Source organism: Sceloporus undulatus, chromosome 2 (genome assembly GCF_019175285.1).
Source record: "Sceloporus undulatus isolate JIND9_A2432 ecotype Alabama chromosome 2, SceUnd_v1.1, whole genome shotgun sequence".
NCBI lineage: Eukaryota > Metazoa > Chordata > Lepidosauria > Squamata > Phrynosomatidae > Sceloporus > Sceloporus undulatus.
Window position 1 is genome coordinate 113,552,664 of NC_056523.1, and position 27,283 is coordinate 113,579,946.

General features: G+C 40.3%; 1 protein-coding gene across 2 annotated transcripts in view; it reads left to right on the forward strand.

Moving 5' to 3' along the window:
* HTR4 (5-hydroxytryptamine receptor 4) overlaps nt 1-23,681 on the forward strand; it is a 269,754-nt gene extending 246,073 nt beyond the window's left edge. For both annotated transcript variants that reach the window (XM_042455477.1, XM_042455478.1), the window contains exon 7: nt 21,790-23,681. In XM_042455477.1, coding sequence (XP_042311411.1) covers nt 21,790-21,877 — 88 coding nt within the window. In that variant the 3' untranslated portion in view covers nt 21,878-23,681. The remainder of the gene's footprint in view (nt 1-21,789) is intronic.
* The last annotated feature ends 3,602 nt before the right edge of the window (nt 23,682-27,283 follow it).

Consider the following 27,283-nt stretch of genomic DNA (forward strand, 5'->3'; position numbering starts at 1 on the left):
TTCAGGCCATGAAACAAATCTTGTTTAACACAATGGCTGCTCAGTTTAATGATGCAAAGAAGATTGTATGACAGCATAAAGGTACTACATTGTCTTACAAAGTTAAGTGTTATCACTCAAGAAAGAACCCTGAGAGATATATGCAGTGCTAGTAACATTTGTGCAAATGTAAAACATTTGACAATTGAAAAGTATGGCAGTCTCAGAGATAATAAAGTATAAATTGTTCATGTAAATCCTTCAGTGTTGGAGTTTAATCTTAGCAATGATAAAACGAACAAGCTAATAACTTCCTTGACAGAATTTGCAAATACAGATGATTTATAGTTTTTTAAGATGATTGATATCAGTATAAGATTCATAGTTATCTTGTTCTTACAGCAAACAGAACAAGATCTCTACACTGAAAACAATAGTAATTTATTAGCCAACACTGATTTCAAAGTGTTTTAGTGTGAACCACTGAACAGCACAGGAGCATAATGCATTTGTGTCAACAAACTATGTAAAGGTAGTAGCAATGATTTCGTAGTACAAGGGCATAACATGTTATGCATTTCTCTACAAAATGCCAGTCAGGATTACAGCAGTATTGGTACATGAGTATATGTGCAGATTTGTTCACTTTATCCATCATGCTTTGATAAGTAGAGCATATGAAATGCATGCTGCTACTTCTTCTTTTTTTTCAGTCCTTCAGAGATGGGAATAAAGTGCTATATTTCTAAATAAACATGACAGACTTTCTATATTTTTTTCTTTACTGAGAACCATATCCCATTAACACCTTTGTTCATTAATGCTTCAACAGAAAGTAATTAACTGCTGTTCAGTCAACATCATATTATGGTGAGATTAAGAATGAGAAATCTCCAAGTCATCCTGTCATCAGCAGCCCTGCTCAGGTCTTGCAGACTCATGGCTGTGCCTTCCTTGATAGAATCTATCCACCTGTAATATGATCCTCCTCTTTTCCTTATGTTTTACCAAGGATTATTTTTTTCCTACTGTGTCATGTCTTATGATATGTCTAAAGTACAACAGTCTAAATTTAATCATACTGGTTTCTAGGAAGAGTTCAGGCTTGATTTGCTCCAGGACTTATTTATTTGTCTTTGTAGCAGTCCACAGTATCCACAGAACTCTTTGCCGTCACCAAATGAGTTTATTTTCTTCCTATCAGTTCTCTTCACTGTCCAGCTTTCACAAATATACATAGAAATGGGGAATATGATGACACAGACAATCCAAACTTTAGTATTCAGTGATATATCTTTACACTTCAGGATCTTGTCTAGTTCCTTCATAGTTGCCCTTCCAACTCCTAGGCCACATCTACACATGGGGGAAAAACATACTCATCTCAAACCTGCTGCAATCAGTTCAGAAAATGTATGGCCAATTCAGCAATAAAGCCACTTCTTTTAACCTTTAATCTGAATTAAGAAAACCTTCAGGTTACTCCAGAGATTCCAGGAAACTCCGTTGTGACCTTGGTGTTTTTGAAGTGTGGACAACAAAAAGTGACTTTTTGCCTTCTTCAAAGGCAATGTCCCTGACTTCAGTCCAGAGTTCTTCTGACTTCTGGTCAAGTACTGTAGGCCCTTGGTATCCTCCAGGGTTTGGTTCTAGCCTCCACTCCCACTGCCACAGATAGCAAAATCTGTAGATGCTCTAGTCCCATTATATACATTGGCATGATAAAATGGTGTAACCTGTATCAAAAGCAAAATCAAGGTTTGCTTTCTGGAATTTATATTTTTTGGAATATTTTCAAGCCATGGATAACTGAATCCATGTATTAAAAATAATAATGGATGGGGGGGCACTGTAATGTAAAAAGTGCAAATCTATTGTTTTACATCTTCAAATACTTCAGATGTTCTTTGGAATATAGTTTGGCATGATAGTTGGTCCTTGTTTAGCTATTGTTTCTTGTTTAGCTATCTACTAATTTTTGATGTTAGTAATTCATGGTATGTTCCACAATATGCTCCTGGTCTTGTTTTTGCAGAGAGAATGCCACCCCATTTCTTCTTAGATTTATGTTTCTTTTTTTTAAATATAATTTTATTGCTTAAAGTATGAAGATATACAACATTCAACACGATCAACATAAATTAATTGGAAGCATCTCAACTCAGAACTATTACATATAATGATCCTGTATCTTCAAAAATCTTGATGACAAATAAACTTCCTGTTGTACAACATTTGCTTCTGTGTTTATTACTCTCCATATAATAGTTACCTTATAGCACTTCATGTTTCTTCTATTACTCCAGTCTATACATTTGCTTACTTATATTATAACACCCTATTTTCTATTTGTTAAATGAGGTTGCTTAATAATATCAATTAAATACGCGATGATTTACATGCCTTTCCATCTGTCATCACAAAAGTTTTTTAGTGACTCCCATTCCCTTTCCACTTCTTCCTCATCTATTCCCTGAATAATTCTAGTTAATCTGTCCATTTCCATCATGTCGTATATCTTCAGTAGCCACTCGTCTATTGATGGTATTTCATTGCTTTTCCAATATTGTGCCAGCAATAACCTCCCTGCTGAGACCATGTATAGGATTTTACGCCAATGGTTTTTCTCTGTTTCCCAAGGGATTCTATTAGTCATGTTAAGCAAATAGATTTCAGGAGTCAAATTGAAATTTATCCCAAGACTTTTAGTTATGCATGCATGAATTTGGCTCCAGTATTTCTTTACCTTGGGGCATTCCCACCATACATGGAACCAGGAGCCTTTTGTATTTGCACACTTCCAACATTGACTACTGCTGTCCCTATGAATTTTAGCAAGTCTGACAGGTGTCAGGTACCATCTTGACTCCATTTTTTTGTAGTTTTCTTGTAAATTTTGACAAGCAGTGAACTTTCGTGTTTTTTCTCCGGCGTAGTGCCAGCTTTTCAGTTCAATTGTCTTCCCTAGATCTCTGGCCCACTGTATCATCGAGTCCTTTATCACATTTTCTTCCACTTTCCTGTGTAGCAAAACTTTTTAAAATTTAGATGTTAATTTCTTTTGTTCTTTTCGTAGCACGATATCCAATTCAGTATTTTTAATTTCAAATTTTTCCATTAGAGAGTCATTTTTAAATCTTTCTGCTAATTGTTGATAAAGAAACCAATGCTTTTGGATATCCATGTTCTTAATGTTCTCTAGTTTCTTAAACATGAAGTTATTCAAGTTATCTTTTGAGAGTAGATCTTCATACCTCAGCCAACTGGAGATCTGAGTTCTATTACAAAACGCCTCGTGGGGTGAAACCTATCCTGGTATTTTAACATAAAAGAGATGTTTTACCTTGAGCCAAACATTAAGAATTGCTTTTCGCACAAAATGATGTTCAAACTCCCTGTTAACTTTATGTTTGTCGTACCATAAATAGATTTATGTTTCCAGAGTAAAACACCGTATAATTTTCTGACTCAAAATGTGTCATTCCTGTCTTCTTTAGCTCATTCGCCCAAGTATTGCAATGTTTATACATTTCATTTCTTGTTTTACTATGTCTAGCTTCCCCTGATTCATGCTTCTCACATTCCATTTTCCTATAATATATATCATGCAGCATTGGACTTTCACTTCTGAGCATGTCAACAACTGAATGATCTTTCAGCTTGAATCCAATTGCATCATTAGCCACAGCTGTACTTATACTTGTCCTCTGCTATGCCACTGTAGCCTGTTGAGTGCTATCCAACCTGGAAGTCTCATCTTTTGACACTATCTCTTGTTTTACTTTGGATTGTCTCATCATAGGGTTTTTGTGGTAAAAGATGTTCAAGGAGAGGTTTATTGTACGTCCCTTTGTGCGGTAACTGCCATTGTCTCTGAAAGATCCTCTGCCAGTGTTGCCTTGCCCCCCATTACTGGTGCTGCCCAGATTCATTTGGCTCCTTAGCAAAAGCTTGTCTGACATGCGAAATCCTTCCAGCAGCACTGCTGCCATCAGCATAGCTTCTTGCCTCACAGGAACATGCAGTCCCATCACCATGGAAAGGTAGTGCCATTGGTAGTGCCATTGCCTGTTATTCCTTAAATCATGTAGGTTTATACCAGCTAGCCTATATGAGCTAGCATTTGTTTCAAATGGTATGTGAATTTTGGCATGAACCTCTATGCAAACACACATACACAAACTTTCTCAGACTCATGTGAGAGATGTGGACATGGATGACAGTTCACAATCCCATCATCTCACTTACATACTCCCTTCCATATCAAAAGAGGGGTGCGTTTATTAGTTTTGTTCTGTTTCTACAAGAAATAGAATATTTTTGGCCTTCCCTGCAGTGTTTCTTGGGAATACTGTCAAGAGGCCTGAAAAGAGGAAGGAAATCAGGTGTCTTGGTCAGGTGGCAAAAGAAATAGATAGCTAATTCTTGCAAATTATAAACTACAGTATGCAGAGTCTTTTTTTAAAAAAAAAGATTCTGGGGCAAGTTTACATGGAAGAATGTCTGGCTTTTTCCTCTTTTTACAGGGAGGGGCTAAAAGTTGTCCTTTAAGAGCAAGAACATACATTACATTCAAAGATGGATGCAACTGAAAAGTTCTTACCGTCCATGTCAAGTTCTTATGACATTCTTAACATGTAGGAAGTGACATCTGAATGTTTTGCATAAGCCTTTACTCCATTGACCAATGCACACTGTGAAGTTAGACATACAATATAATATGCATCCTTTCTTTGTTTGTTCTGTGCTGTGAACATTTGAGGAGTCTTTGAGCAACAGCAGATCTATGCAGGAGCCAGATCTATTTGTTCCCTGTTCCTTTTTGTGTAGGCTTTCCAGCCTACATCTTGCACTCTGTCCACAGAATCATGAGGGAAATGATGATGCCGTCAGTCTCCAAGGAGTGGGTCTTCGACTCCACTAAGTGAGAAGCATATGCCAAGCATTCTACAACTAGACCCCTTCCTTGGAGAGTGGTGGAGTCTTCTTCTTTGGAGGTCTTTAAACAGAGGCTGGATGGCCATCTGTCAGGAGTGCTTTGATTGTGAGTTCCTGCATGTCAGGGGGTTGGACTGAATGGCCCTTGAGGTCTCTTCCAACTCTATAATTCTATGATTCTATGAATTCCAACCCTCTGTCCCTAGAAGAAGTCAATGATTGGAGAGGAAAGGGAGAAATACAGGCCCCCCAAAATGGCCAGATGCTTAACTTGTGGAGATGGAGATTCAGCACAACTCCTTTGATTAGATTATAAAACTAGGCAGTTGCTCCAGGACACTGCCAAGACAGGGGAAGTACATACCCATATCTCCATATGCAATGACTCTTTGCCAGCTCAACCTACCTATCTGCAACCAGGATGCCACCCTAGCCATGAAAGAATGAAGACAGGTGGACATGTATTTCAACATCTAGCCACAGAAATAAAGCATCTTCCTGGACCTTCTGGCATCCTCTGGAGGTCTGGAAGGATGACATTGTCTTCTTGCAGTCAGCTACTTGAACCCAGCCAGCTCTTGCCTGACCACCTTCCCCTAATAGCTAAATGGACATGGGTGGTGCCACAGGAACAAATATGTAAGTTGGACAAATGGGTAGTGAGGAAGTGGAGATACTTGTGTCAGAGATTTACACTCCACCGGTGTGATCCAGGATCTCAGTGAATGCATTTCTTTGCCTTTGGTAAAGAACTGCTAGTCACAGTTCTGAAACCTAAGCAGTTCCAGATTCCTGAGTGATCTTATGGTTTGTTCTGATATTCTCCTATGCCTCTTGCCTGTGCAATCACATCTCTGTGGTGTAAATTTGTCATCAATTAGGACACCTTGTAGTCTTCATTAACATATTGAATGAATATGGACTGGGGTTTTAAAAATGCAGATGGAACTAAATGTATTGTCAACATTAGAAAGCTATTTCCTTTACTTTTGCATACTTCAGCAAGTGATGGAGAATTTAAAGTTTTATAAATACTTGGGATATTTATTAAGTTGTCACAATTGCTTAACAGATGGCTAGATGTGAAATCAAAAAGATTCCTTGTGTAACAGAAATTGGTCCAAGAAATATTACCTTATGTTCTTAGTATATTTCAAATACAATTAAAATTCTTTGTTTCTAGAGCAGCATGTTTTTTTCTTAAAGCAGTTCTTTGTTTGATGAAATCATCTGTCCTCCATTTTCCATCTGAGTTACAGCTGTGAAATACTTGGGACCAAAGTTGGAGATGGATTCCCATGCCTGTTGGACACCTCCGGGACTGAAGGAAAATACAAAATGTATCAAAACTAGGATTGCTGCCATGATAGGCAGAAGCTCAAAATTGATTTAAAGGTCATATCTGTTCCAGCTCATGTGGAGTCCTGACATATTCCAATAAATCTTGTCTTAAATCTTTTAAAAGATCAGCTCAGATTAGTTTTTGGAAAGCATTTAGATGAATATAGAATACAGTGAAGCAACAAAAACATGCCAGGGACAGAATTGTTCATTAGCAGCAAGGATGGAAAAATAACCATAACAAAATCTTGACATATTTTAAAAAGCCATTTCTACTTAGGCTATGCTTCTGTTTTTGTCTCAGTTTCCAAAGGATTATAGACAGAAGCCAAGAGAAAAGCAGAAGGTCTCACACCTGTTATGAGTTGCAGTTTGCTACTCCCCACCTCAGAAAAGCAGGCTTCAGTGTGGTACAGGGGACACCTGTTAGCAACCCACTTTAAGTAGTACAAATAGTATCACCCCACTTAACAGCATCCTTTATTGCAGTTATGTGTATAGGGATGGTTATATCCAGTTTAGCCCAGCTCACCTCCCTGAACTGGTACCATATAGGTGTTCATCCAAACAAGTAAGCGTTCTAGTGTGCTCCAAAACCAGACAGCAAAGCAACCGTGTCGTAAATGATTAGGTCATTGATATGTCTTTCTGCAGCCGCTTTCTGAAATTTTTTTTACCCACTCTCCTCTGTGTATGTGCCTTAAAAGCAGTTGTAATGTACCGATCTCACAATAGTTTACAGTGTAGTAAAACTAAATCCATTCGATCTAAGATCCTTTATTTCACTTTCTTCAATATACAGAAATGTCTTCTTTGGAGGATGTGGAGAAAGTCTGGAACTCTGTCTCCAATTATCCTTAAGGCTGAAAACCAGAAAGCAAACTCTCCAAAATGATAAAGAGTGTGAATGTAAGATACCTTTGTGCTTTGTAGGTTTCCAGGTGATAACCCATTCAAGAGCCTGTTTCACAAAAAACGAATTGTCAGTAACTTCTTGTGCTTCTTTTTTCTCCTTTTCTTTTCTTTTCTTTTCTTTTCATATAAGTACCTTTCTGTAACAAATTGTTCTAAAGGGCATTCAAAATTGCCTGTTTATTAAAACAACATAACACACCAATTCTATCACAATAACATATAAACACTAATCTCATTATAGTGCTAACTGATAATAATGACAGTGTTAATCAGCAGTCTCACACAATTAATTTGTGATACGGAAGGCAGACAACTGTACACTATTCCCTAAGCTTCACCTATCACCCTAAGAGCCTGGGCTCTTATACAAATAGCAGAAGTTGTTGGGCTGGTTGCATACATCTAGACCAGTGATCCCCAAACTGTGCCCTTTAAGGGATTTTGGACTTCAGCTCCCAGAATCCCAGACTATTGGCCAACATGGCTGAGGCTTTTGGGAGCTGAAATCCAAAATCTTTTAAAGAGCACAGTTTGAAGACCACTGGTCTAGACTATGATCTCTCCTCATAGGCACAGCCCCTCCTTTCAATCCATTATTATGTGGTCCCTGCCATCTTCTCCCTTTACACAGTATCACACGAAGAGCCCAACTTTCTTTGGTACCTTTCCCCCACACCAACTTTCCAGAGAGTATTTGGCTTAAACTGTTGTACTTATTTCCAGGACAGATATCATGCCCTGAAGAAGCCAGGTGGACTCCTTCCCATCATAAAGGTCCATCCTCTCAGTAAGCAAATGTGGGTGCACAATAGCCCCTCCATCCAGTCATGTCAGATTCCTACTGTGTACAAGCTGCATTAACTGTCAAAACTCTGTAAAGTACAGTCAGCCCTTCTTATACACGGATTTTTTATACACGGATTTAAGCATACACGGTTTGAAAATGTTCCAAAAAAGTATACATTTACCCTGATGTTCCATTTTTTATTAGGGACACCATTTTGCTAAGTCATTATACTTAATGGGACTTGAGCATACACGGATTTTGTTATACACGGGGGATCTTGGAACTAAACCCCAGTGTATAACAAGGATCCACTGTATCATCCAAACCCATAATAACAAATCTCCAGGAAATAAACTCTACTTATTTTGAAAGTCTTCTGTTACCCCCACAACCAATTCTTGGCCTGATATTTTGCCCAGATGAATCTAGGCAATCCTTGATGGAAATGTAAGTAAATGCTTTGCCTTGAGAAGACAATTATATTTCAATACTTGACAGGAGCCAGCATGGAGTAGTGTTTTGAGTGTTGGACTACAATGCTGGAGATCAAGATTTGATTCCCAGCTCAGCCATGAAATTGGCTAGGTGATCTTGGGCAAGTCACATGCTCACAGCCTCAGGGAAAGGCAATCGCAAACCTCCTCTAAACAACTCTTTCAAAAACGAACAAACAAGAAAAAAACCCTTGTTATAGGTTTGTCTTAGGGTCACCATAAGTCAGAAGCTATTTGAAGGCTCACAACATTTGACAGTGCAAGCCATGAGCACTCCACATTGCATTCCTTATCATCCTTACTCCAAACCATTTGGTGCTAGGAAAGTAAGACAGACCTAGATCCTTCCTGTGAGCAGAAGTATACTTCTTCCCCCTCCCCAAAAGGATTCTATGAGTGCCTATCTATTAGTGAGGCATATCTGAAAGAACAGGGCATGTGTGTGAACTACAAGGAGTACTTTGGAGTCATATCTTGCCTTTATTGGTGGGTCTACTTGTTGTAAGCACTTGACTTCAGTCACACAATTGTCTTAATACCATTGAGAGTCATGGTTGAATATGCCATTGCCATGGTAGGGAGAATGTTGTGCAAATCTTTCAATGGATAATCAGTTCTTATTGATGACCGCCTCAGCATCCTAGTGAATAGAACTTGGGTAAATGCTGTCCATGTACGAGAATTGGTGTGCATACAGGAACAATGGATGAAAGTTATAGGGAAAGAGATTCCACCTCAACATTAGGAGGAACTTCCTGGCAGTAAGAGCTGTTCAACAGTGGAACATACTCCCTTGGAGTGTGGTGGAGTCTCCTTTGGAGGTTTTCAAACAGAGGCTGGATGGCCATCTGTGATGAGTGCTTTGATTGTGAGTTCCTGCATGGCAGGGAGTTGGACTCGATGGCCCTTGTGGTCTCTTCCAATTTTATGATTGTATGATTCTTTGACCTGTACTCTCTGGGTGTGGCTATACATATATGTTCTCGGGTAGTACACGCAGAAGGATGACAGTTTGACCCACACTCCTCTGGTCATTTTTAAAAGCACTGATGTGGATTGCAATGATGTCCCCCCTCCCCCCACCTGGTCTATACCTGAAACTTCCAAACCTAAATGAGAGAGCTCACATCATGATTTTGGTACTAGTTTGCTTATCTTTAGAACTCAGTGAGGTCCATAGTATATCCTGATTACTTCCTATCTAATACAAATAGGTCTAATGCTGCTTAGCTTCCCAAATCAGATGAGATTTGGTGTATTGAGGATCAAGAGGTTATGTACCATAACTGGACCAAGGCCTGTAATCTATTGGCTGGTGTAACTACACCAGTGCAGGTAAGTAACATGGCAGCAGGGATAACATGGCCAAAGGCAATGTGATAATGATGGAGATGGAGGACAGCAGCAAAAGCTGCATCATGAGGGAAACCTGCCCTGCCAGATTCCAAGATGCTCTGGCAATAGAGGTAGCTACACATCACTGTGACAGGACCATGTGCATAAGTCACTTTAATTCCAGCCACAGTGTTCTATGAGTTCTGAGGGAGTGTTGATACTTCGCATTCTCAGAAAACCTTTCAGATGGCTACAGATTAGCAAAGCATATGATTCATTCTGCATCTATCCTTCCCCACATATTTATACCACACTGTCTAACACAAAATAAATGTTTAATGTATATTCCATGTGAAATGATGTCATGTGCATATATGCTCTGTTACTAAAACATAGACATAAAGGATTAGCCTTTTATCCCTTTCACAGACAGGCACTTTTGATGTGTGTGCACATCTGATTCTGAATGAAACCATGGCAACTGGGCCTTAAAAAGATTAGCTGGGTATCAGACTACTCATAATGTCTTCAGTGGAAAGAGAAACATTGTTCAATTTGAAATGTATATAGTGACTGAAGCCTGCAAAGTGAAACATATTAAAACCATTGTCAAAATAATGCTAAGAAACAGTATATAAATATATCAGTATAGGAATGCTAACTGGGGTCACTTGAAGAGGGTAGTCCTTTGATCCCTACAACACAGGCTCAACTAATTGTCATCAGTTATTGTTAACTACCTTTGAGTTAATCTCGACTCACGGTGACCCTGTGGATGAGACATCTCTAAGCCCCCCTATCCTCCACTTCTTTGCTCAGATCCTGCAGATTCAGGCCTGTGACTTCCTTGATTGAATCCAGCCATCTGGCATGTGGTCTTCCTTTTTTTCTACTGCCATCTGTCTTTCCTAGCATTATTTTCCTTTGCAATGAGTTGTGCTTCCCATGATGTGAACAAAGTACAACAGTCAGTTTAGTCACCTTGGATTCTAGGGAGATTTCAGGCTTGATCTGTTCAACAACTCATTTGTTTATTGTTTTGGCTGCCCATGATATCTTCAGCACTCTTCTCCAGCTTCTGGGCTTCTGTTTTGACAACCAGAGAATATTGAAAACAATTTCTGCTGCCTGTGAGGTAGAAAAGTCAGTATCACATGAGCAACGGTAGGCTTGTTATGCTACTGATGACCCTTTCCCCGGGAAACATTTAACAGGGCACACATAGGAAGTCGATTGTAATTTTTGGCTACATGGTAGGGAGAAATGTAAGGTACTGCACTTAGAGCGAAAAAATGAAATGCACAGATATAGGATGGGGGACACCTGGCTTAAGGAGACAACATGTGAAAGGGATCTAGGAGTCCAAGTAGACCACAAGTTGAACATGAGTCAACAGTGCGATGCGGCAGCTAACAAGGCCAATGAGATTTTAGGCTGCATCAATAGAAATATAGTGTCTAGCTCGAGGGAAGTAATAGTGCCACTATATTATGCTCTGGTCAGGCCCCACCTGGAATATTGTGTCCAGTTCTGGGCCCCACAATTCAAAAAGGACATTGAGAAACTGGAGCGTGTCCAAAGGAGGGCGACTAAAATGGTGAAAGGTCTGGAAACCATGCCCTATGAGGAACGCCTTAGGGAGCTGGGTATGTTTAGCCTGGAGAAAAGAAGGTTAAGAGGTGATATGATAACCCTATTTAAATATTTGAAGGGATGTCATATTGAGGAGGGAGCAAGCTTGTTTTCTGCTGCTCCAGAGACTAGGACCCAGAGCAATGGGTGCAAGCTGCAGGAAAAGAGATTCCACCTCAACATTAGGAGGAATTTCTTGACAGTAAGGGCTGTTCAACAGTGGAGTCTCCCTCCTTGGAGGTCTTCAAATGGAGGCTGGATGGCCATCTGTCGGGGATGCTTTGATCTGGATTTCCTGCATGGCAGGGGGTTGGACTGGATGGCCCTTGTGGTCTCTTCCAACTCTATGATTCTATGGTGATTTTTAAAAAGAAAACTGGCACACTTGGATTTTAACCAGGCAGATGTGTGGAAGGAAACCAACAGATACTGTAGAGGATTAGCTTGTGCCCATTCCTATATTTATGAGACTACATTCATTCTACTTCTTTCACTCAATCACTACATGAATCATACTGACAGGAACCACATAAGATGGCATGTCTTTATTTAGGCAGGAAAAGCAAACAAAGACTTGCTGTTTTCCCTCAGAAGATGGATATATACTTTCCCCATCCCCCCAGCTTATAAAGCTATCAGTAAATCACATTCTTTCCTTTCTTCTCACTTCTTGCAAATACAGGGGGAGAAAGCTTCTAAATACAAGTCAAAAGAGCAGACCACTTTCCCACCACTCCACCTCCTACTCCTTTGGCCACAGGCTATTGAAATGCCCTACATGGAAAGGTGCCAATTTTGGCAAAGCCATTGTGCCATGTGAAATATCTAGCCCTGCCCTAAGACTGCAAATGTTAATATGAGTTTGATTGTGGAGTTTTCAATGGCATCTACATATCTGTTGTTTCTTTTTCTGTGCTGTTCAGTATCTTTATTCAGTAACCACATCCTTCCAGATACACCAAGGGATATCAAAACTGTTAAGTGATTTTGAAAAAGATATGCACAGATATTCCTGTAGGGGAGAAGTCCAAAAATATATTTGCTTAATAAAGATCTATGGAAGATACTGGGTACATCATTAGAAAACTTTGAAGTTTAGATCCTGTCTGATAAGCAGTAGGTTCTATTGCTGTATGAGATAAAGACTTTATTGGACCCCATTGGATCAAGAGGTTGGAAGAACAGCTATGTGTTGTTTTGAAAATATGAGGAAATATGATTCAGAAACCTAGCCATGTTAGTCTGGAATATCAGTAAATCATCATGGAGGCATCAGGGCTCGCTTCGCCCGTCAGTAAATTGTCATGGAGCCACCATTTGGCAATAATGGAAGATCCCATTATTATCAAATGGCGGCTCCAAGGACGCTTTAGTGATGGGAGAAGCGAGCCCCTATGTCTCCATAATGATTTACCAACAGGAGAAGAGTGATTTCTGATGATTTCATGGTAATTTACGCACAGTAAGCTTCCCATGTGATAAAGTCTATAGAATTTGATCTGTGTTGTCTTGAGAGTGAAATAAGGACAATAAATAATGGGGAACAGAAATGCAGTCATCAGGGTTGGCCATGTTGCTGCTTCCCAGAGTGAATTTTCTGCAATGATTCATGCTCAATGGGAGATTGTGGGCTTTATGAAAGAAATTTTCATAAAAACTGCTATATTTGTTTCATGACAATTGTAGGATGAAGCAGATTTCAACTCTGCACGATGGCTGACTGGGAAAATATATGTGGAAGAGGCAAATGTATTCTGGTGCTTATTGTGCTCTGGTAATGCTGTAGCAATTTGGAGCTATGGCAGGAGTGTCTCATTTCAAAAATATAGCAACTTGGGGGGGGAAACCCTCTTTCTATTATTAAATGCCGAAATCTCTCAACATTATAGAGTGATATCCATAATTTCAGAGCCATTTATACTTCTGATATAAAGTACTGCTAGGTAAACTACTAAATAATTTCTGTATTCTGCTGAAGAGGGAGTTTAATGACTGCATTAGATGAAGAAGAAACCAAAACTTATAAAAAGCTATGCAAAATAGCGTTCTTTTGTAACTTTACATTAGACTTACTTTTGTTTAAATAATTGGCTAAATTCATAATGGCCATAAATACAGATCTAGGAAAATAACCAATGACCTGGTTTTAGTTCATCTTGTGCCTTGGTCATGTAAGCATGAGTTTTCTATATAAACAAAAGTTTCCAGAATCCAGTAAAACCTGAGCAACATGGTTGTTTTCATAAGCAAAGCACAGATAAATCTGAGATGTGGTAAAAGTCGGTTTTCCCCCCATGGTTCAAGAAAATTCACATTCTGCTAAAAAACAAAAAATCTTTATCATTGCTTCAGTGTTTGATGTCATACACAAAGATGTATGTTTTCCATCTTAGTGCTGATGTCCCCACTGGAGTAATATATGAGGGAATGTTCTGAGAAGAGCAAGATAGTAGAAGATGTAGTGAGCCTGCAGCAATAATATCTCAGGGCCCAGTTGCTAAGCCATAGTCACACTAAATTGGAAACAGAGCCATGGGTTTGCACATTCCATCCCATTGGTCTCACTTTGCTTACCCTGGAATATATCACCCCCCCTTCCTCCCCCCAATAATTATAGTGTGCTATGGTGTCCAGATCTTGGTTTCAGTCTTTGATTTCAATGTAAACTGTGGTTTTGCAATTTCAGATATCAAATAAACAAACAAAAAAACATGGTTTTCACTAACAAAAAAGGGAATCCAGGTAGGTGGCTACCGTGAAAGCCCATTAGGCAGTCTTAATAACTGGCATATGATTTTGTAGTTGGACCATATGGGGAAAAATTGAAAGGATTGGACAGAGATCTTGTTTTTCATAAAGATTAGAAGATGATAAAGGATCACCTGAAATCTACAAACTATGGAGATTTTCAGATGGGGGGAAAAACCAGGAGTAAAAGGGATACTCCTGGCATAATCAAGCAATTGCACTGAATATTTTCAGATGACGTTGCACTCATCCAGGACTTATCCAGTGAAGATCCAGGAATGTTCCAGCAACAAACCATTCATAGGACATCCCCATGAATGGTTTGTAGCTGGAGTATTCCTGGATCTTCACCAGATAAGTCCTGGATGAGTGCAATGTGTCTGAAAATCTTCAGCACGGTTGTGTGATTATGCCAGGAGTATGCCTTTTACGCCTGGCTTTTTTTCCCTGTCTGAAAATCTCCTATGTGTACAAGGGTCAGTGTGAGGTCATTTATTACTAATTTCCCTTTATACATTATATGTAAGTAGAGAGACTCCTTATCCCACTACACTGTTATACTACTATATTCGACTTTAACTGCCATGATGATGATGATGATGATGATGATGATGATAATAATAATAATGTTTTTTTTATAAACCACTATTCCATGTTGATCATAGCGGTATACAGGTAAAAATTGCAATATCAAATACAAAATAGAGGATAAAAATTGCAATACATAAATAAAACTTCAATAATAACATTTCAGAATACAGATTAAAACCATACATCAAATCCAAGCCAGCTAAATGTGCTCGATAATGCTGTACATATAGGAGGGAGTCATATATCATCAAGGAGCATCAGGGAAGGCTTGCCGAAACAGGAAGGTCTTGAGTCTCTTTTTAAAGAGATCCAGGGAGGTGACGGAGCAGAGTTCCTCAGGAAGGGTGTTCCAGATCCCAGGGGCCGAGATAGAAAAGGCCCTTTGTGAGGTTGATACATATCTCGTTATCGGGATCCTCAACAGATTCTTCCCTGACAACCTGAGTGTGCGGGGCGGACTATATGGGGAGAGGCGGTCCTCCAAGTACCCTTTAGGGCTTTATAGGTTATAACCAACACCTTGTATTGTGCCCAGAAGCGAACAGGCAGCCAAAGGAGATCATGCAGAATCGGTGTTATATGGTCGGCTCTGGAAACCTCTCTTATAGGATCTGAAGAAATACTGGTGTCGAGATCAGCCCTTAGCCGAGAGATTTTATCCGTGAAGAAGTTGTTAAATTTGTCACAGCAGGCTTTAGGTGGTTCTAAAATAGGGTTCAGGGAGGGGGGCAGTTGTGTTAGCTCCCTCACTACCCTGAACAGCTCTGCCGGACATGACTCCATGGACGCAATACGTGCAGTATAAAACGAATGTTCAGCTGCACTTATTGCCACTCCGTAAGCCTTCAAAAGAGACTCAAGGAGTGCCTTGTCAGCTAAGTGATGATGTCTTCGCCAGTTGCGCTCTAGCCGTTGCACAGCCCGCTTCCTATCCCTGAGGTCTTCCGTGTACCAGGGTTGCTTATTGGAAGCAGGCCGGAAAGGGATTTGCAGTTTAAGGAATGACTGTTGAATTCTCAGCCAGAGAGTTTTGGGCCTCCTTAAACTATAAACCCCACAATTTCACATGATGTTGCCATGGCAGTTAAAGTGGAATATAATGCTATAACACTGTAGTATAGGGACCATAGTCTCACAGTGTAATTTATATATTAAAGGGTTCTTCATTAACCGTGTCTCTGGTATTCTCATTTGCTATTAAGAGAGGTCTTTTATCATAAAGGAATATTCTATGTTACTTGTAAACTCTCACCTGAAATCTGAAGAAATGGAACAACACATAAATTTACTTATTTCTTCACTGTTTGTTGGACCTGGGCTAGAGAAGAAATAAGGGCAAGATTAAGCAAATAGCAATCATTAACAAATGCAGATGTTGCTGGAATCATTTCAAATTAGTGCAGTGCTGACTTTTTAAATGCATGAGTTGCTTTCTTTTAATCAGAAAGCTGACAGTTTAGGGAACTAAAAAAGGCCCACTGAAACCTTTACCTTCTATTCTGTTGGCTTTCAATGTTTTGCCAACCTACAGCTGTTTTATCGCAACTCTTTTTTAAAATTGGGAAAGCGTCGTCTTCAAATAACCCCAACCAAAGAATGATCTGAGATAGGAACATTGGAATTGTATCATATACCAATTGATTACATGACAGTTTTACTAGAATCAAAAGAAGCCCTTATTTATGATGTAATTTTGGAAAGTTGTTCATAGACTCCTACTGTACTGTGTACACTCAAACATCTGCAACTATTCACATGATTCTCTAACCCAGAGGTTCTTGAAAAAGAGAGAGACCTGTGATGAAAAGAATATATTTTGACTTCCTCTGCTGTTGTCATCACAAAGTAGACCTTTATTAATTGTATTTGTTCCTCTTCCTTTTTTCCACTGAAAGTTAGTTCCAGTAAACCTTCAGCAGGAAAAAGGAAGAAGAGAAATAAATAGTTTTTTTAAAGGTTTCCTTAGTCACAGCAAGAGCAGATGATTTCACAGTATACTTTTTCTTTTCATAATGAGTGTGTCCATCTCTCTGTTGAAGACCTTCTGGTTCAGAGAAACTTGAAACTGTTTTTAAAAACAACTCTGAGAGAAATAATCTTTCCCAGAGTGTTGAGATTTGTTTAAATTATCCTAATGGTAATATATATTCACTTTCAGATGTGAATGTTTCTTTAAAAAAAATTGCTGTCATGAATGAATCTGTAAATAAAAAGTAAAAAATAATAAAGCATAACATTATTATTTGGATATAAATACCAAAAAGCTTCACAATCATGACATCACTGATTTCTCATTCAGGGAACTGAGAATAATATAGAACCTATTAACATTAGGAAAATGAGACGGAAAATACTTTGCATTACTGTCTGAAATTCTTCATTTCCTAAACCAATGATTGGACAAGATAATATGTCATAGGTAAAATGTTGCCCTTTTAGTGGGAGCACATGCAAACTCACACATTTAAACTCCATAAATGTAGTCTTCTATGGTAAAGTGAATTGGATATAGAGTTTGAATCAAACGTATTTCCTCTCTTTAATCACTGGCTTTAAATGGCAATGTTAGGTAGTTGCTGTACATATCTTCACCATCCTACATAGACATATGATGATAAAGAAAATTTCCAGCTTCACAGTTAACATTTTTGGCCTAAATCTGATTGCTAGTCTGAGCTAAAATAGACCCACTGAATAAACTGATGAATTATAAATTAACAGTGATATAACTTCCATTGGTTCATTGATCTACTCTGACAGGGACTAGCAATTTGGGCCAGAATCCTGAGTTGTGAATGCATAACCTGGAGTTTAGGGCACTTGTAGAGACTGTGAAAGTCCCCTAATCCCCATTTATGAGGAAGCAGCCACTGTGATCATTTGGGAGGCCCATTCTCCTGTCCCTTGGGAAGCAACTGACTGACATTCCCATCTCTCCTTGCACAAGTTATCTCCTAGCATGGCGGGGCGGGGCGGGGGGGGGGGAATTGGGAGAGACATCCTGCCTGTTGTAGTAGAGATCACACATGGGAGAGGAATAAGGACATCAGTCAGCTGCTTCGAGAGGAATAGAGGAACAGACCCCCCCCCATCAAGTGCAGTGGATGCTTCCCAGTAAGTAGGGATTTAGGTGATTGAGCTGGAATTCACAGCATAGCTTTATAACTACAGCTTGCACCCACCCCTTTTCTCGCCGGATTGGGGCCAGGGCAGCCTCACCGGCTGCCCTGGCAGCAAAATGCTGCTTCTCCGTGGTCCTGAAAAGGGGTGTCCTTGGAGCTTCATGCCCCAAGACACCCTGACAGGCGCAGCCATCAGAGAAAGGGGCCTCCTGGCCCCTTTTTCCCATGGCTTCATTACTGCGGTCGTCTGGTTGCCACGCGGGAATGAAGCTTGCACGCCGCTACAAAAAGCAGCTGCCTAGGGTACAGTCCAGATGGCCCTTTGCACCGGCCTGGCCACATACTAGAGTTGTGCAGGGGGCGGAGTGACCATATGCCCCGCAAGCCTAGCACATGGTGACGGTGTAATAATGGCAGCCCCTTGTATAAATGGGTTCCGCCATTGTTATGTAAGTGCCGCGTGGCATCTGCACATTGCTGTGCGGCGCTTATGTAACCAGTGGTTTGGCAGCTGTGGCTTCCCTCCAGAGGAAAAACAGACGTTGGCAGACCGCTTTTTTTCAGCGGTCTGTACTGCACCTAGAGCAGGTCTTTTGTTGTGGTGCCGTAACCAGGAAGTGGTGACGTTATGATGCCACTACCTGTGCGCCACATTTGGGCACTCAGTGGTGGTGCCGGCATCATGGCGGCCCCTGTGTAGATGGGAGACTGCCATGATGCCGGCGTGGTCCCGTTCTAGGGTTAGGGAGCGTGCGGATGGTGTGTGCTCCCTAACCCTAGTATCGGCATGAGTACACCACTTTATGGTGGTCTGTACCATGCCTATGTTACACATTTGTAACTGCCTCAAAGGACTCTTACCTGAATTTCAAGCAGTCTCAAAGATACATCTGTCCAATCGTCCTGAATTACTAAAATTGAATTCCACAAATACTGTTCTTTATAAACCCAAATCTGTTTTAGGTTTTACCAAAGTTATGGAAATATTCACTGAAATGTGTTTGCTTGAACCTAGTAAGGTCTGATTAATTTTAGTTGCCCTGCAAAACTGCATTAAAGGGGAAGACATTTATTAAAATATTTCTTAAAGCATACATAAAGATTTCTTAAACCATACAACATGTTTATAAGTCTGGTTTTGAAAGTACTGGAGCAAGTTGTCTAAAGCTGTGTTCTTGTCCCCTCCTCCCCCTTTTTTCGTCTTTACTTATGGATTTCAAATGTTTCTACGTTTTGGAGTCTTACAGATTCCATACATATAAAGAAATGCCACACTTTAAAAATGTGAATTTATTTAAAAGCTAACATTATAGTTATTTACTTTGCTTCTTGAAACTGTCAATCTAGAAGACTTCATATATCACAAATCACAATTATTACTTTTTCACATGAGACAATAAGATATCCATTAGTCTATTTTGCAGTTGACAGCATCTTCCTCCCCATCTTCCTTATGCATAGAAAAAAAGAGGTGTGCATTCATCACAAATAAAGACCGATGTACAGGAAGTATGCTACTTCCACAGAAGTATCATTTTGTGTAAGTGCGGCCATATTGTATGATATAGCTCTAATAGCTGGAAGTTTCCAGACATGAAGATCCTTGGAGCCTAGGCATCAGTGAAACCCCTTGAGAAAATATTGATAGTGAGGTTTCATTCGATGGTTATTTCTTCATCTTCATGAAACAAATATTATGGTTAGAAATACAACAAATTGCTAACTCTGGATGGCAGACATCTCAGAGCTGCTTCTGTGTATAAACTGCTTCCCTCATCTGCTTTATCCAAAGCCATAGTGGGTTTGTCAGAACTATTAGAAGATGAACATGCCTAACACTACTTGTGCCAGAACTATTATAAGTTGGAAAGCCCAAACCAAAAAAGATTCTGTCCCTTAACTAGTCCTGGTTCCTTTGTCTGAAAATCCAATGTGAAGTCAATGTACTTTTCATCAGCTGTTGTGATTGTATCTTATCTCTAATTCTGTCATTAGAGCTATGTCTAAACACAGAACCATAAACTACTAACATAAACTACTGGCCATAAAAAAAAACAACCATGGAGACCATTCTAGAAAGAGCTTACTTCCCACCTGTGCCCTAAAATAAGAGAGAAGTGGAACAGGTGCTTCATGGCCTGTAATAACTAACAGGCAGTCATGTTAATCTTTCTGTTTTCTACTTTTATGATGTAGTTGTGAATTATGTTGTTTGCATTTGTAATTATACAGCTGAACAGATGGTGGAAGATTTATTTCAAGGCAAAGCATCTACTAAAATAGTCAAGTCTAGGCTCCTAAGTAACTGTTAACTGCAACCCTTATTCATTAGAACAGAAAAGTATTATACTTTCTATTTCTCATGAAACCAATTAGAAGGGAAGAAGGCATAGCGAGACAGGTATTGTGCAGAGCAATTTGCCATGGTGGATGTTATTTCAAACCACAATGGACAGGTGCAACAGATTTCTACATTCACATCTTTGTACTATAAAAAAGGGAACAAAGAATAACACACAGCCAGGATTATCTTGAAATCCATAAATAAAAATAATTTAAAATAATTTTGAGGCAAGGTGACAAAACTCTTCATAAGTATCACAGCCCAAGCAATTTGAAATAAACCAAGAATGATCAGCAAACATTTCAATTAAAGGCATACCAAAATGAGGTTATTTTGGCCTGTGAGTTAAACATTTCCAGTGATGTGGTCAACTGAAGTTGAGACTGTAGATCTAGCAGACAAAATGTTCTGTGTATGAATGTGCCTTCAAGTTTCCTGTCAGCGTATGGCAACCCCATACACTTGTTTGTGTTTTGTTAGGCAAGGTTGTTTGCCATTGTGTTCCTCTGAAATATAGCCTACAGGATTCCCATCCAAGCACAGACTAGGCCTGACCCTACATAGCTTTCAAGATCAGGCAGGATCTGGTGCCAAGGGGAGACTGTACCAGTGAGGAGGGGATGGTATGAGTGAGGAGTTCAGAGGATGAAATTGTGGTTGCAAAGAGGAAAAAAAATGAACTTCCAGACAGAGCATAACCCCTTCCCCCTGGAGCTGAGACCAGCTGCATCATCTCCATTGTGTCCCATCTAAAAGAGACATTTATGCGTATATATCACCAAAAATATGATGACCTGAGTTTCCCTGATAAAGCCCACAATGTTTACACTGTGTTTTAAAACTTTCTAAGAAATGTCCTAGAGTCATAACAAAAAGTGGCAAGAGTACAAGAAATGATCCTAGTTTAGGCTGCATATGCATCTAGGTTACATTTGCATTCATCCTGTCCCCATCTCTACCCCATGTTTTCTTACTGTTTGCATTTGCCACCTCAGTCCACCTTTGTCTGAGGTGCCCCTCCAGAATCATGGCATGGTAACCCTATAAGGGGAAGGGGGTATCTAATATAAGAAGGGCTTCATTGCGTACAAATAAAGTCACGTAGGAAGAACAGGGCCACACACATTGGTCTTACCACAACTCTGGCACCCCTGCTGGCTCTGACCTGGTGAAGTGCAGGAGTGTATGCTCATGTACATGATGGGCAGGGGATGGGAAAAGTTCAGAGACCTATTCTCTTTGTGTCATCATGCTTTTTTGTAAGGATTGTTACTGCTCTGTTGTACATTTTCCAAACAAAATCTATTGTCTTTTTAATGTCTGTTAGAATCAGCTGAATGATTTCACTAACAATGCATGAGTAATTTCAAATATGTGTAGTTTTCCCCCATTTAGCGTTTACATTGTTGGTTTGCATTAAATAATAATGTCATCAAGAGTGATGGCAACTGTTTAGCAAGTAAATCTGTAGAAGACTGAAGACATCCTGTTTAGCATTTCATAAAAGGATCACCAAACTATTTAATCTGTTCTAATGTGGTTTTCTCCTCCCCCTTTCTCTAGGTACACAGTCTTGTACAATGGGAATCAACAGGAACATGATAAGCTTCCGATCCACAATGATCCAGAATCCCAAGAGTCGTGCTTCTGACCCAGGTCCCAGTCTCCCAGAGAGTAATAGGCTGGCAAGCCTAAAGATAGTTGTGCACTGGAAATGTAATGCCAGATCAAAGTTCTTTATATTGCTGTCATGCTCTCCTTATTGATTTTGCATTTGGGCCAACAACAAATGTGTGCTTGCTCACAGGAGCAAATGGGCTCAATTGGCATAGGAGAAAAGACAGGAGATCTTGATGTTGTTGCAGAGCAATGTGTGGCCAATCCTAGTGCTTTGTATATGATGAACAAACAGCAAGCAAGATGTTTGGTTGCTCTTGTGATCACTCCAGTTGGTGTGTTGTACAAACACATCTTTTTGTTGTGTGGTGATCATGTGGCTCTTCTCCCAGATGTTGAAGCTTGACTTGAAGTGCTTTACCAAATATAGAAACTGAAATTCTTTTTTTTTTTTTGTGGTTATTTTTAATAATGAGTGCTCACTCAAGAAACAGTTCCTAACCTCTGTGCAACAAGAAAAGGCAACAGTCATTCTGTAGATTACTACACACATATACACATATCTCTGCTCACCTAAGGAGAGATGAATGTGACCCATGGAGGCAGAATTGACGGTAACATGAGAATATGGTCTATTCAGCCCTCTAACCAGTCTAATCTATTAAGTGCAGAGTGATCATTGGACACTATCCACTTCCCGCCAGTAAGCTGTTGCCTTCAGTCTCCATCAATATCTTAATGAGATTTTCCATGAGATAGGCACAAGGCAGTGCTGCTTTGAAGGAAAGGTTGGTCCAGATACAGAACCGTTGAGAAAAGAAGAGCTATCTTGTAATAGCTCACTAAGTGCCATCTTGATATGTCTGTGCCTGTTTACATTTGAACAAATTTTATACCTAAGCAATGCATCTGAAAAACAACCCTGCTTGGGTAAAATCATTTAGTTTCTCTCAATTCCTTTTAGCACAAGCAGGGGCAGTGGCTCAGGGACAGTGTGTGATGTACACAATGCCTACTTGATTGTCTTTGGGTTTGTCAGGGTTTCCTGGTGGTCATTGTTCTACATGGCAACAGGATCAGAGCCACCAGTTCATAAGGAAAAATACTATCAGCCAAAGTTGATCCAATGATTCAAACAGCCAAACTGAGATCTAGGATCCAAGGTGGAAGTGACAGCAGGGCCAGCCACAAGATTTGCTATCATGAAGACGAGTAGGAGGAAGATGTTTCATCTGGCAGGTGTCTTCTCAGAAGGGGAAACATGCTGCTGAGAATGAAGTTCAGGTACCAGGATTGCAGTGTTGTACAGCCGGGCAGAATTGCCTTTATTCCCTGAGACGCCAGCCTAGATGCTGAGTTAGCTAGTGCAACAGCCTATAAATCAGGGCTAGAAATTGTGTTGTCAGCTTGCATCTCTGGCTGTGCTGGCTAGGGCTGATGAGTGTTGCAGTGTAACAATCTATTGAGGACTGTCCAGTCCCCATCCCATTTTCAGTGTTGCCCCTGCAGCACCTCTGGGGAATCATTGAAGCCACTGTCCAGTAAACATAGCTGTGCTGGTGTAGCACGAGACTGGGGCTTTATAGCTGGGAAATCTTGCTGTGACCTTTAGCACATTGAGAAGGTTTTCCTTTTCTATCCCCTTATCAGTACCTTTAGATATTTCTTCTGTCAGTATACAGAGGGATGTTATTACACCTTTGAAATGGAGTAGATTACTTCACTACCCTCTTCTAGTGCTGCTATTCCACTTTTACTGCCCTGGCTGCCTCCTGTTATATTCTGTGGTTTGTAGTTCAGTGAGGCCTAAGAGCTCTCTGGCTAAGAATTCTAAATGCCCCCACCCTAAACTGCAAATCCCAGAATGCAACAGGAGGCAGCCAGAGCAGTTAAAGTGGAATAGCGGCACTATAAGAGTGTAGTGTGGCAATCTCCCAAGTGAGCAAAATAAGTTGTAGAATAAGCTTTCTTGTTTTCATGCATCTGAAGAAATGGATACAGGCCCTGTGAAGACCAACCACATGACACATGCCCCGACTCCACCCCCAGGGCAGCGTGATGCTGCACGCTGCTCCACACAGCACGCAGCATCACAGCGCTCTTCTGGCACTGCATCCGCACAACACAGCACCAAAGGAGTGCCGTAAAGGGGCGGCACAGCAGCTATTGTGCCCTTTGCAGGACACAAAAAGGAGCTGCTTTTTGTGGCTCCTTTTTACAGCATGCAAAGGCCAGATCAGGGCTGCAGTGTGCAGTTGCTACAGCCCCAATCTGTCTGCACAGCCCCTAAGTTTATAAAAGCTCATGCTACAACTTATTTTGCTTAGATGGGCCTGTTACAGACAACCAAAATAAAGCTGCTTCGAGTCACAGTGGAGGTATGGTGTTTCAATGATGCATACGTCCTAAGAGTCCAGAAGCCACACCAAAGCCACACTCCAGTCCTTAGGGCTGGAGCGTGGCTTTGGTGCAACTTCTGGACTCTTAGGATGCATGCATCATTGAAACACCATACCTCCACTGTGTCTCGAAGCAGTTTTATTTTGGCTGTCTGTAACAGGCCTTAGTCTCAAAGGTGCTACATTATCTGTCTGCATACTGGTATTCCAGACTAACATGGCTATGTCTTCTGAATATTTCTGCTATATAACTGTCTGTTTAAGAAGATGCCAGTGTCAGCCATTCTTATCAACTTTGTTCTGCATGCAGATGTTACAGCCTTCTCTTTTAGCAGGAATCACTACCCAACCCCGCTTTTTGCATGTTATGTCAACAGGCATGACTGTAGATCCAAGGATGCCTGGAACCTGTTTTTATGACACTGGAAATGTACTGGTTCAGACATGGACCTGTACTTTCCTTTGACTGAAGATCTCACCCAAAGATGGCAGCCTTGCTCTTGAATACAGATATTTTGTTACACTGTATAATTATGTACAGATTTTTTTTAATGTATATAAGAAACTCTGACATTATTTATTATTGTTTGTAAGGGGATTATTAGTTTCCCATTAAAAGCTCTAAGTATTGGAGCTAAAACAGTATAATTTGGTTTTGTTTTCATTTTACTACATCATTGTTCTGTTATCAAGTGACAACAATTTCATTGTATAAAGAGGAAGAAAAAAGATCAGTTCTTGCCTATTCTTGCTTGAGTTACAATCTAGGGGCAATCCCATGGTTTTTGTGTTCTAAAGTTGTTCTGCTGCCCTGTGGTGCAGATTAGGAGATTTTAAAAAAAATTCTGTAGGTCACTGTATTACTGGAGCCCATAGGCTAAGGGTTCCCAACCTGGGGGTCCAAGGTGGAATTTCAGGGGGTGCAACAAAGAGTGGCTTGTGTCCTTGAGTCACAAGTCATTCCTCAATTTTTTCTTCTGAATAAAATTAGAATCTACTTGTTCAATTTAAATTTGCATTATATGCACTGCTTTAAAAGCTTTTTTTGTTGTTGTTGTTCATCTGCACTACTGTATGCGGTTTAAAATTTAGAAGTTAGACTTCTTCATCTTCAGATGGGGTATTACTTTTTGCAAATATGAATCAAATATTTGCTAGGGATGTGAGGCAAAGAAAAGGTTGGGAGGGCAGTACAAGTGTTCCACCCTGGAGTGTGCAGTCCATGCAACTGCCTTTCCAGATCCATGCAGTTCAGTCCTGGTAAAAAAAGGAAAAGAAAAGAAAATCCTGGTTTTCTTTGGGACCTGTATACCCACACAGCCATGCTTGAAACATGGCACCTTTCCAGCATTTTGAATGCTTTGACTGGCTGGTTCTAACCAGGTTAGTCCCACAACAGCTTTACAAGCACAAAACCAAAGATCCTCGTTGTCTTTTAAGGGCAGGGGACCTGGGAAAGGCTAGCTGTGTGGCCTTGCAATGCGGTGAATGCCTCACACCTTCTCAAACAACCATCCCTGCCAACCAGTCTACAGCAAACAAGCCTGGAAAGAATCAAGCATGTGGCATAGTGACTTCTCAGCTGCCACACTTCTTTTTATCATGGCAGTTTTTAACAGAAAACAGCCTGCATATTAATTAAACAAGATGCTGCCACACTGTTACTTGCCCAGCACAAGTCTTCTGGAAGTCCTTCACCTCAAGCACCACCACCACCACCAGTCAATCTGGTTACTAGGCTTAGTTCTGCTGCAATGTATACTGTGACACCCAAGATACTGTATTCCTCTCACTACAATCTCAAATCTTTTGACTTTGTTTTGTTTTCTCTTTAGATTGAGGTGAGGAATCTCTAGGGGTCTCATTCTGGTGGCAGGGGGTTCTCTCCCCTATATCATCACTTAGTGTTTTCACAGTTGTCATATGGCTTTCCTGGCTCCCAGTTTGAAAGACTGTAACACCTGTTTGGTCTAAACAGCACTGCAGAATGAATGAAGTTTGACACTGCCTTAACTGTCATGGTTCTATCCTATGGAATCCTGAGATTTGTAGTTCTTTGTGTCACTAGACCTCTCTGACAGAGAAAGCTAAATATCTCACAAAACTAAAACCCCCACAATTTCATAGGATGGAGCCAGGGCAGCTAAAGCAGTGTCAAACTGCATTATTTCAGCAGTGCTGATATCTGCTGCGCAGATTAATATAGCCATTTGATAGTAAGAGCTTTGAACTATAATGTGTTGGTATTTTTGATCCTCTTCTTTTTTTCTTTGGGCTCCACCTCCTCTATTTGGAATGTTTCCCTCTCCATTAGGACTTCTCTGAAACTGAAATTGGGGCTTGCCTTAGATGTTCTCCAGCTACATGGGAAGCATTTCTCCACAGACAGGCCTGGAGGCTATTTAAAGGGCTCCACCAAGTGGTGGTGAAGGGGCTCTTTCCCCTGGCATCATCAAGATGCCAGGAGAAGGCTTTGCTTCCAAGGGAAGCTTGCCAAGCCCATCCCTCTCCAAAGCTCTTTACAGATGGAACAATGTCTATTTTAGAATTCACTCAGATGCACCTCAGATATATTTGCTTTTGAATTCATTATATATACAGTGTCCATAATCTCAAAGCCAGATTTAATTAAAAATCAAGGGCAGAATTTGTGATCCTGGGTAGCTCCTATGTAAGCTTAGTTGCTTCCTGTGATTATTGTGAACAAGTACATATGCCATTATCTGACATGTTTGAAAGACATGAGTTCCTGTTGAATAAATCAGTATTTTATTGATGGTGTGGTGGTCATTCTTGAAAATCCTGTCCTAAAGGGAACATCACTACACTACAGGGTAACCCTTTTCTTCTTATTATCCCCAGTGGGCTTATAAAGTGAGCAGCAATGAGCCCCATGGAAAGCAATAGACAGCCTCTGTTCCAATTAACTGAAACCCTTCTATTGATTTTTATGGGAGCTTGTCACACATTTTGTTAGATGTTGTACTACATCTCTTCCCAAATGGGTTCCAGAACACATTTAGATCTCTTCATTTCATGTA